A 10,963-nucleotide genomic window follows, 5' to 3' on the forward strand; every position below is an offset into this window, starting at 1 on the left:
CGTGAAAGTTGCAGGCGGGAGCAGGATCCATCCCGTGCAGACCTCTACTTTATAATTCAGGTCCAGTATTTCACGAACACCCACAGCGTGATTTTGATGAGCTGATGTGGAGGGAGAGGGAGATATTTGATCAGAGGGAGCCTGTGATACATTAACAGCAGCCACATGGTCACTGCACACTGAGACACCAGTAGGCTTCTATATGGACACTAAAAACCTGTGCATTGCACAAAAATATTTGACCATTATTAAATATCTCTCAACTCTTATTACCATTCTTGCTCGCGTAACGTCTCAGACTCTTATATTTCAAAGTATACTGCCTGTTAAATAGCATCAGAGTAGTTGAATGTTATTTGTTAGTATTTTTGTAGTGTAGCTACTTTTTTTCAATAGAGTAGCTTGACTGTAGTTTAACTGCTTTGAAATAGTTTCGGTTTCAAACTAAAGTCACACACACTACGTTGCAAAGGCAGTAAAATATATTATCTGAAGGCCCATCCACATAACTGTCTGCTATACTGTAGGCATAGTTGACGATGTTTTTCCCATTTATTTCTATGGCAATTACATAGCCTACACTGCCCCCTGGCATTCAATAACATAGCAAAAAACAAAACAACAACAACAACAACAACATGACCTACTATTAAAGCCTTACTCAAATATGAACTCTCCCTGATGTTAGCAGACAGAACTGCTGTTCATTTTAAAAAATACATCTGATTCTGATTTATTTAGTTCTCATTTATTTTATTTTTCCACTTGTAATATTTTTGAAAACTTATCTGAGAGATCACAGTTAAAAAAAATACAACCTGATAAAGGTTCTCTGCTACAACTTTATTTTGTCTTAATAAAACAGGACAACTCGTTCACCAACAGAGCAAATCTCTCAACAAAAAGAGTGAGAATAATACAATGTAACAACAGAAGCAGACACAGTGCAGCTTTCAGTCACTGTGCATATACACATACAGTATTCACATCAGGTGTTTACCAGTTTAACTGGATACGAGGAGAGAAACTAACAAAACAATTTGGTAAGGAACATAATAGGAACAGAAACGGACACCACGCCACATCAACTAAACCAGACACATATTCTGTAAACTTCCACCCCAAAAAATAAACGAAACATTCCACAACCTTATCAACTGCATTTATATATTTACAATACACAAAAAGTATTGTATGTGATATTCACTATATAAAGTAGCTGTTATTCATCTAAATACTTATTTTAAGGTGATCTTGTTCCACTAATTTTTCACTGAGGTCAGACCGCATTTCATGTAATCTCAGTGTTTATAGGGCTGTTTATTTATTGAGCTTAACTGTTGCTATTGACGTCATTATTATGAAAATAAAAAGTGGGTATATATATATATATATATATATATATATATATATATATATATATATATATACAGTTGAAGTCAGAAGTTTACATACACTTAGGTTGAAGTCATTAAAACTCTTTTTTAACCACTCCACAGATTTAATATTAGCAAACTATAGTTTTGGCAAGTCGTTTAGGACATCTACTTTATGCATGACATGAGTAATTTTTCCAACAATTGTTTACAGACAGATTGATTCAATTTTAACTGACTATATCACATTTCCAGTGGGTCAGAAGTTCACATACACTAAGTTAACTGTGCCTTTAAGCAGCTTGGAAAATTCCAGAAAATGAGCCTTTAGACAATTAGCCAATTAACTTCTGATAGGAGGTGTACTGAATTGGAGGTGTACCTGTGGATGTATTTTAAGGCCTAACTTCAAACTCAGTGTCTCTTTGCTTGACATCATGAGAAAATCAAAAGAAATCAGCCACGATCTCAGAAACAAAAATTGTGGAAAAAGGGTGTAGATTTGGCTTGAACATGGGGGGTGGGGGTGGGTTGCAAGTTGGTTCATCCTTGGGAGCAATTTCCAAACGCCTCATCTGTACAAACAATAGTATGCAAATATAAACACAATGGGAACACACAGCCATAATACCACTCAGGACGGAGACGCATTCTGTCTCCTAGAGATGAACGTAGTTTGGTGTGAAAACAGCAAATCAATCCCAGAACAACAGCAAAAGACGGTGTGAAGATGCTGGTTAAAACAGGTAGACAAGTATCTATATCCACAGTAAAATGAGTCAGTTACGTCAGATTATATCGACATAACCTGAAAGGCTGCTCAGGAAGGAAGAATCCACTGCTCCAAAACCGCCATAAAAAAGCCAGACTACAGTTTGCAAGTGCACATGGGGACAAAGATATTCCTTTTTGGAGAAATGTCCTCTGGTCTAATGAAACACAAATTGAATTGTTTGGCCATAATGACCATCGTTATGTTTGGAGGAAAAAGGGTGAGGCTTGCAAGCCGAAGAACACCATCCCAACCATGAAGCATAAGGGTGGCAGCATCATGTTGTGGGGGTGCTTTGCTGCAGGAGGGACTGGTGCACTTCACAAAATAGATGTCATCATGAGGAAGGAAAATTATGTGGATATATTGAAACAACATCTCAAGACATCAGCCAGGAAGTTAAAGCTCGGTCGCAAATGGGTCTTCCAAATGGACAATGACCCCAAGCATACCTCCAAAGTTGTGGCAAAATGACTTAAGGACAACAAAGTCAAGGTATTGGAGTGGCCATCACAAAGCCCTGACCTCAGTCTGATAGAAAATTTGTGGGCAGAACTGAAATAGCATGTGCGAGCAAGAAGGTCTACAAACCTGACTCAGTTACACCAGTTCTGTCTGGAGGAATGGACCAAAATTCCAGCAACTTATTGTGAGAAGCTTGTGGAAGGCTACCCAAAACATTTGACCCAAGTTAAACAATTTAAAGGCAATGCTACCAAATACTAACAAAGTGTATGTAAACTTCTGACCCACTGGGAATGTGATGAAAGAAATAAAAGCTGAAATAAATCATTCTCTCTACTATTATTCTGACATTTCACATTCTTAAAATAAAGTAGTGATCCTAACTGACCTAAGACAGGGAATGTTTTCTACAATTAAATGTCAGGATATATATATATATACCCACATCAGGGAATTATGAGAATGAATGTATAAAGTATATATATATATATATATATATATATATATATATATATATATATATATATATATACACACACACACACACTTTTTATTTTCAGAATAATGACGTCAATAGCAACAGTTATGCTCAATAAATAAACAGCCCAATAAACATTGAGATTACATGAAATGCGGTCTGACCTCAGAGAAGAATTAGTGGAACAAGTTCACTTTAAGAGAAATATATATATATAGGCTTTATTCATTCATTCTCATAATTCCCTGATGTGTTGTTTAAGGCAGAGGTTCTCAGCTGGTTAATCTTCATCGAGGATAAACATGGTTTGTGTTGACCAAAGTGTATTTTGTGTGGTGAATTATTGGCTGCTAAAAGCATGAAGCCAACAAAAATGTAAGATACATTTAGAGACCAATTATTTACCAATCCATTACGTTCTAATGACACTTTTGTTTACTTTTGAACAATAGACAAATATTATGCTGTATTGGGTTGCCACTTGATTTGGGTCCTGAAGCAAAACCAATTGAGAACCACTAGTTTAAGGAACAGAAGTTTATGCAATTAATCCTACATGAGTGTCAACCAATCCAGGCCAGGAGAGGCCACAGTCTCGGTCATGGTCAATGTTTTTAAACTGGTCCAGTGAAATGTGATCACCACAAATCTGCAATGTAAGGCTCAAATCAAGCACTGTGGCCCCTGTGGTCTGAACTTTGATAACTCTTCTCTAGTTTTTTAGTACCCAGTTGCCCTCCCCTTCTCTTCTACTTGGCTAGTTGCTCTTGGACATGCTTTTCGTCTTAAGCTCAGCCAGTTTGCTGGTGACAAAGTTCCACTTGAAGGCGGGTGTATCTTCACTGTCACCTCCCAGTGTTGCATACTTGGAGAAGCTGTTGCCTATGCTGCTCCCTCCACCCTCACTCGCATCAAACTCTTTTCCGGTCTGGTTCTCCCCATCTTCTGCCCTCACTCCTCTCTCGTTCCCCATCTCCTGGTTGCTTTCGCCTTCTCCCTCCATTGTCGAGGTGGCCGCTGCTTCCGCTTGCTTCATCGCTGCAGCTTGGTGCCACTTTGTCGCAAAACTATCCCAGAATCCAGTGTTTCGTTTGTTGGGTCTTGGAGGCTCCTCTGGCTTCACTGCCAATGGACTGCAAACAAGCAGTAAATCATTTAGATATGACTCTCTAATGAACATTTATTCACTTTCACACAAATCACGAGTAAAGCGCCAGATTATCAGTTCATAAACAAGTACTTTTCGCCCTGTTCCTCACACAATGTAATTTTATGACATCTAAACACGTCTTACTATAGCGCATGACTTGTTATGCGTTACATTTTAATGTTTGCATTAAATAACCAGTTACATTTCTAAGCTTTTTCAAGCATGATCAAATTGTGCTGTAGCTCAACTGATAGAGTGTTGCACTTGCGACACCAAAGACTGGGGTACAAGTCCTGAAGAGCACAAGTCGACACGTGAGCTGAAAGTGTCATAGAAGCACCACAAAATGATGTTGCATCCTAGTGTTTGGAAACAGTACATGCGCATGTGTGTATACGGTGGCAGATTGCAAGAGAGGCGCAAGTGACGGTGTGAGTTGGAGCTGTCTGTGACGCTGACAGATCGAGAGGGAGGTGCAGGTAATGTGATGGATCACGAGGAAGACAGTAAAACAGTGATGGAGACAGTGAGAGTTGTCTGCAGCAGTGGCAGAACGGGTGAGAGCTGAAGTTGGCGGTGGCAGGTCGAGTGAGAGCTGCCTGTGGTGGTGGCAGGTCTCCGTGGCAGGACAGATTTTACCCCATCTTTAATCTCGGTACAACAAACTCTTCAGGTTCTGACTAGACTCAATATGTGCATTAAAATAAACATAATTATGTACAGTTCTCAAAACATGTCCAACTTTACAGCTGTGAAGTTGCTAATAGGCTACATAGCTTTTCAGGTTAGTCTGCTCAGGTTCTCCAATCAATGGATAAAGACTCAACAAAATAACTAAAATGCTTCTATTTGCGAGATTTGGCCATCATCCTCAAACCCATAATCATTAACAGATAGGTGGGGAAGAACAATATCGCCTCGCTATAATTCTGTGATCATTTGTTCTCAAGTTTCTGTTATTTTTAATGCTGCGTTAGTACAAAACTTAACGATTGTTTACGCTTAACTGGAAGTTCCGCCCACATCGCCTGCAAAGCATCATGGGACTCAGGAATATTGTAGATAATGCCTAATATATGAAATAATACCTAGGAAATTTTTTTTTTTTTTTTTGGTGGCCAGTTTGGAAATGATATTACAAGGATTTCGTGGAAACTTTCACCAGGAGGCGGCAGACATCTAGAACTTTGCATACAACTAATTTTCAGCAAAGTATTGATAATGTTGATGATGTAGTTGAGGTTTCAGACAGTCATGTATCAAACATGATACATCCAGCCTTATCTGTTTGGGAGAACATTTTACTCGCTTTTAGCACCATACAGTGGACATTTCACCTGGGAACTGCCTCGATGCATGAAATGAACCACGTAATGTCATTTGCATAAACATTGATATTTATGGCTCAAGCGACTGGCATAAAAGCAATTGTTTCTGGAACTGAATGTCCATGAAGCAATTGCCCATTGTACCCTACATCTTGGCAAAATCAGTTCTAGGTTTACTGTTAGTCCGACTTCAAGTGTCCTTCTGTTGCACTTTTGCAAGACTCTCTGTGTTAAATCAAAATTATCTAGCAAGTCAGCCCACTGTCGGTCATCTTTGGAACGCTCTCGGGAGGCTATTTCCAGTCATGCCAGTGCCGCTCCTATCTACTTGAATGGGGGAACACCGAAATCTCAAAAACGGTTGGTCAAGATTACGATCAAAGAACATATTTCAAATCAGCAGTAAAATATGACAATGCTGGTATCATAAATTGTGTTTTTTTTACACTGCATTTTTCTTGTATAGCTAATGCACATGAGCGTTCTCGAGATAACTGACAGGCGATGTCTGTATCTAATAGGTGATTGGCTCTTTTACCTGTAAGGCAGGACTTCTTTCTACATCCATTGACCATTGGTTGCTAGAACTTCTTGGTTAGGCGTTCCAATTTCTCCCATTCAATTAAATAGAAGTGGCCCATCTCTGCTAAATGATCTCTGGTTACATGGAATGCAGAATAATAGCTACTCACTGATCTGCTGCAGGTTGATTCTCGGCCTCCAAAAGTTGGTGCTCGTCATCTTTGTTGAAAAGGGACGAAACACTCTTCCAGCCCTTCGCCCCGGCTCCCTGCATCTGAGGAGTAATATGCACAATCTGTCTGTCTATATGTATAAATGGGCATGTTCATGGTCATGTTATCTGTGAACTACTCCTATACTTTTACAGTTCTAGTAATATATGCTTACTCTCTTGGCCAGCTGTGACACTGCACTGGGTCCTTCATCAGACTGGATAGGCATCATATCTTCAGCTGTTTCACAGACCTTTACAAGCATTAATAGACAAATTACATACAACTTTTTGTATTGTAGTAGTAGACAGCTACACGAAATACAACTTTTTGTATACAACGCCAGCTGACTAACATGAACATTTTGTCTCTCTCTCTCTCTCTCTCTCTCTCTCTCTCTCTCTCTCTCATGGTTAAAGTGAAACTACATCAAGATCCTTTTGTCAACAGGGTATATATGATTATCAGACTCAAGCTAAAATTTCAAGCATTTGCTACATGCATCATGTTTATCTTGAATGAGAAGTTTTGCCTGGTTTATCTGCAATCTATTGGCAACATATTATGTTGTAGCAGGCTTTGGAAACTATGCGAGGTAAACAGATAGCTGAGAAATGTGGGAAATCTGCCAACAACCTGAACACACCCTAGTGTACATTATCTGCCTTGAATCAATCATTGAAATGCCATCCTGCCATAGAGATCCAGTTACAGGGCCTTTGAGAAGTGGGACAAGGTTGCACATAAAAGAATAATTTGAATATTTTGATGCATCCTGAAACTCTTTGACAAACACATGCTGTAGCCACTCAACATTGTCTTTTAAAGGAACAGAAGTGGCTTTCCTTTATTTAGAATTGATGTATATCTCACTCCATGCACTTAAAGGAATATTCCGGGTTCAATGCAAGTTAAGCTCAATCAGCAGCATTTGTGGCATAATATTGATTATCACCAAAAATTCTCAAGGTTACAGTGAGGCACTTACAATGGAAGTCTATGGGGTCATTGTTTAGACACAAGACATAAAGGATATGCATGTAAATGTGATTTAAGTGTGATAAAATCACTTATTAACCTTTTCTGTGTAAAGTTATAGCCAATTTTACAACTTTGTTAACCTGATGATGTAATGTCAACAAACCCTAAAATGACTAAAAATTATGATTTAAGCAACTTTTCAGCTCAAATAATACACACGTTTTAACAGAAGAATTAATGCTTTTATAAAATTATAAGCTTCACATTTCTGTGTTTAAACCCTCCAAAAACTGACCCCATTGACTTCCATTTTAAGAGCCTCACTGTAACCTCAATTTTTGCTTTTTTTTAAAGAAAAGGAGGGACGAGTCGAAATTATTTTTTATGGTAATCAACATTATGCCACAAATGCTGTCGACTGAGCTTACCTTGTATTGAACCTGGAACATTACTTTAAAACATTTGAGTATTTATTGAGTAAAGTTGTATTTCTTCTGAGTACAAATATCAGTGATAATAGAATGAAAAAATAATTTTCTTAAAGGGATAGTTGACTCCAAAATGAAAATTCTCTCATCATTTACTCACCCTCATGCCATCCCAGATGTGTATGACTTTCTTTCTTCTGCAGAACACAAATGAAGATTTTTAGAAGAATATCTCAGCTCTGTAGGTCCATACAGTGCAAGTGAATGGTGACCAAAATGTTGAATCTCCATAAAGCACATAAAGGCATCATAAAAGTAATCCACAAGACTTCGGTGGTTTAATCAATGTCTTCAGAAGTGATATGATAGTTGTGGGTAAGAAACAGATCAATATTTAAGTCCTTTTTTACTATCAATCTCTACCTTTGACCAGCCCCGACCAGTAGGGGGCTGAATGTGGAAGTGAAAGTGAAAGTATAGATTTTCAGTAAAAAAAGAACTTATATATTGATCTTTTTCTCACCCACGCCTATCATATCTTTTCTGAAGTCATGGATTAAACAACTGGAGTTTAATGGATTACTTTTATGCTGCCTTTATGTCCCCCTTGGATCTTCAAAGTTCTGGTCACCATTTATTTGCATCGTATGGCCCTACAGAGCTGAGATATTCATCTAAAAATCTTTGTTTGTGTTCTGCTGAAGAAAGAATGTCAGATACATCTGGGTTGGCATGAGAGTGAGTAAATGATGAGAGAATTTTCATTTTGGGTGAACTTTCCCTTTAATTAGTATTTTTGTCTTGTTTTCCAGTAAAAGTATGGCATAAGATAATAAGTCTTGTTTTTATAGAAATCTGACAAAATTTTGTAAAAAATAAATAAATAATCTGCCAATGGGGTAAGAAAAAATAACTTGTTTTCCATCTGAAATAAGTGTATTTATTTACCCCATTGGCAAATATAGTTTTTCTTCTTCTTCTTCTTCTTCTTCTAGTTTTAAGCATAAACCTCGCTAAATTTACAAAATATCTTATGCCATTATGCTTGTAAAGTAAATACATCTTGTTGTGAGAATATTTAGACATTTTTCCTGGAAAACTAGACAAAAGTACTAATTTTATTTTTTTAATTTATTTATTTATTTATTTATTTTGCAGTGAATGCATGCAATCACATGCTCACAACAAGCCAAGACAAAATATTCTAATGGAATGTACAGAAATTTCATTAATAGTTTGAGGCCAATCCCAAAGCATCCAACAGTTTGTGAAATAACCTAAGAGAAGTCTTACTGGATCATGTATATTGTGTAATCTTTATCAGACCCCTACTTAAATTGTTTAAAAGTAAGCTCTTGCTACTGTACAGTTACAGGAAATCCCACAGGGGGAGCTACAAGAGTTTAAAAATACTGAAGTTTCATCCGAATGGTTATCATACATGTCCTATTGTGAACTGTATAACTTCTAAAAGATCTAGATTTTGTTTGATATTATTTTGGAATCATATAAGACATTTTCAAATAGTATCTTTTTGAATTGGTTCCAAATTATGAAATTCCAAAATGAAGACCTTTTGGATTTTCTGACAAGAGTGCTACAGCATTAGTTCTTTCTCTTAACATTTTTGGAAACCTTACCATATTATACTCATGGTATTTCGATTATACAGTTGTTTTTTATTATTGTTGTTGTTATTTAAATGATCTGAGATTCATGCAGAGCATACACTCTTTAATAACTGCAAATGGCAGCACTGAGTTTTAAAGGTTATTTAGTGATGTGATGATACAATTGATATGTCCTGCAAATGAATCTATTTTAAATAGCATTCTGATCATTTTTATTATAGTTATTATTATTCATGCAGCTTTTATGAGCTTATAAAGGCAATTACAATGCTGAAAACCTTCAAATAACTGGTGACTAGTTATACAATACACACCTCTCTTATATAAAGTTTGAACCAAAATGTTGATGTTGATTTAATAAAAAAGAAAAAAAAAAAAAGCTCATGGACATGTTATGCACCAGCTACCCCATGTTGACCGATGTACACGCGTTAGTTGATTTACCTCTTCCACCGGCTCTTCCTCCATGTCTGGATTGAGGGTCTTCATCACTTTACTCTTATAGACCTTCCACAGTGGATTCATGTCTGACACCTTCAAAAATCCTCAGATGTGTCCAAATTTCATTAAAAAAAAGACTTTTAAGCCACCAGAAACTAACTCTTGCCGTTAGTTTGGATCTAAAAATCTTTAACAGTATTTCTGTTCCATCCGAAAATGTATAATGCACAAAACACAGACCATCCAAGAGGACACTGAAAAATGAAAATTAAAGTTTCTTCATTGTCTTTCTACCGTCTCTTTGTCAAAAGAAAAACTCTACAAGGCTGCTTTTCGAGTCCTTGATTTCAGAGTCAACCAGATGAAAGAGACAAACACACAGAGACACGCTTCAGAACCCCAGCATCGGTTACCTGGAAACAGGTATGAGTTTCCTACTGAATATTTCATGCTGTTCAGCTAATAGTTAAGACTTCATTGTTAGTTGCTTTAAGCAGAGCAGGCCATGTAATATTAACCCCAAAGACCATACAGACGGCATGTTTCAGTGGCCAATAAGGTCAGTCATTGAAGATTTTTGTAGAAGACAAATGATAAATATTCCAAAAATAAGACCACACCAGCTGACCAGTTCTGACAGTGTAATAGCAATGCAAGATAAAGTCATTTAAATTTGGTGTTATATCTTTGAAACTTGTGAAGAACATGTCCGGGTCATTTCACTTGAAATCTAAAAGAAAGAAATGAGAAATTAAATTTTGCCTAAATAAAATTAAGCCTATTTTAAGAACATTAGGATTTTTTCGCATTGTAACCAGAGTTGGGTGTAATTTAATTACAAAGTAATTAGTTACTGTAATCTAATTACTTTTTAGAAAGAAAAAAAGTAGTATAACACATACCATTTTATATTTTTGTAATTAGTTCACAGTTACTGACTTTCAAATAATTAAATTACATTTAAGTACATTATAGGGTTAAGCACATAGAAAGTTACTTTAAAGGTAATTAGTAATGTGATTACTTTTTAAATTAAGTAATTAGTAAAGTAATCTGATTAAAATGTAAGATAAATGAAAAGTAATTTGTTGTTGATTACTATTTTTGACTAACTTACCCAACACTAATTGTAACATTATTTTCATGACATGCAAAAAAACAAAAATAGGTAAAAAATAA

General features: G+C 36.5%; 1 protein-coding gene across 1 annotated transcript; it reads right to left on the minus strand.

Annotated features, from left to right (window-relative positions):
* Positions 1-3,351: 3,351 nt before the first annotated feature.
* On the minus strand, positions 3,352-6,628 carry LOC127453227 (uncharacterized protein C1orf232-like). Its single transcript, XM_051719474.1, has 3 exons — positions 6,479-6,628; positions 6,262-6,365; positions 3,352-4,224 (listed from the first exon to the last, which is right to left on the minus strand). The coding sequence occupies exons 1-3, from the start codon at positions 6,566-6,568 to the stop codon at positions 3,849-3,851; spliced, it is 570 nt and encodes a 189-aa protein (XP_051575434.1). The 5' UTR covers positions 6,569-6,628; the 3' UTR covers positions 3,352-3,848.
* Positions 6,629-10,963: the final 4,335 nt, after the last annotated feature.

This window comes from Myxocyprinus asiaticus, chromosome 15, assembly GCF_019703515.2.
Source record: "Myxocyprinus asiaticus isolate MX2 ecotype Aquarium Trade chromosome 15, UBuf_Myxa_2, whole genome shotgun sequence".
Classification (NCBI taxonomy): Eukaryota; Metazoa; Chordata; class Actinopteri; order Cypriniformes; family Catostomidae; genus Myxocyprinus; species Myxocyprinus asiaticus.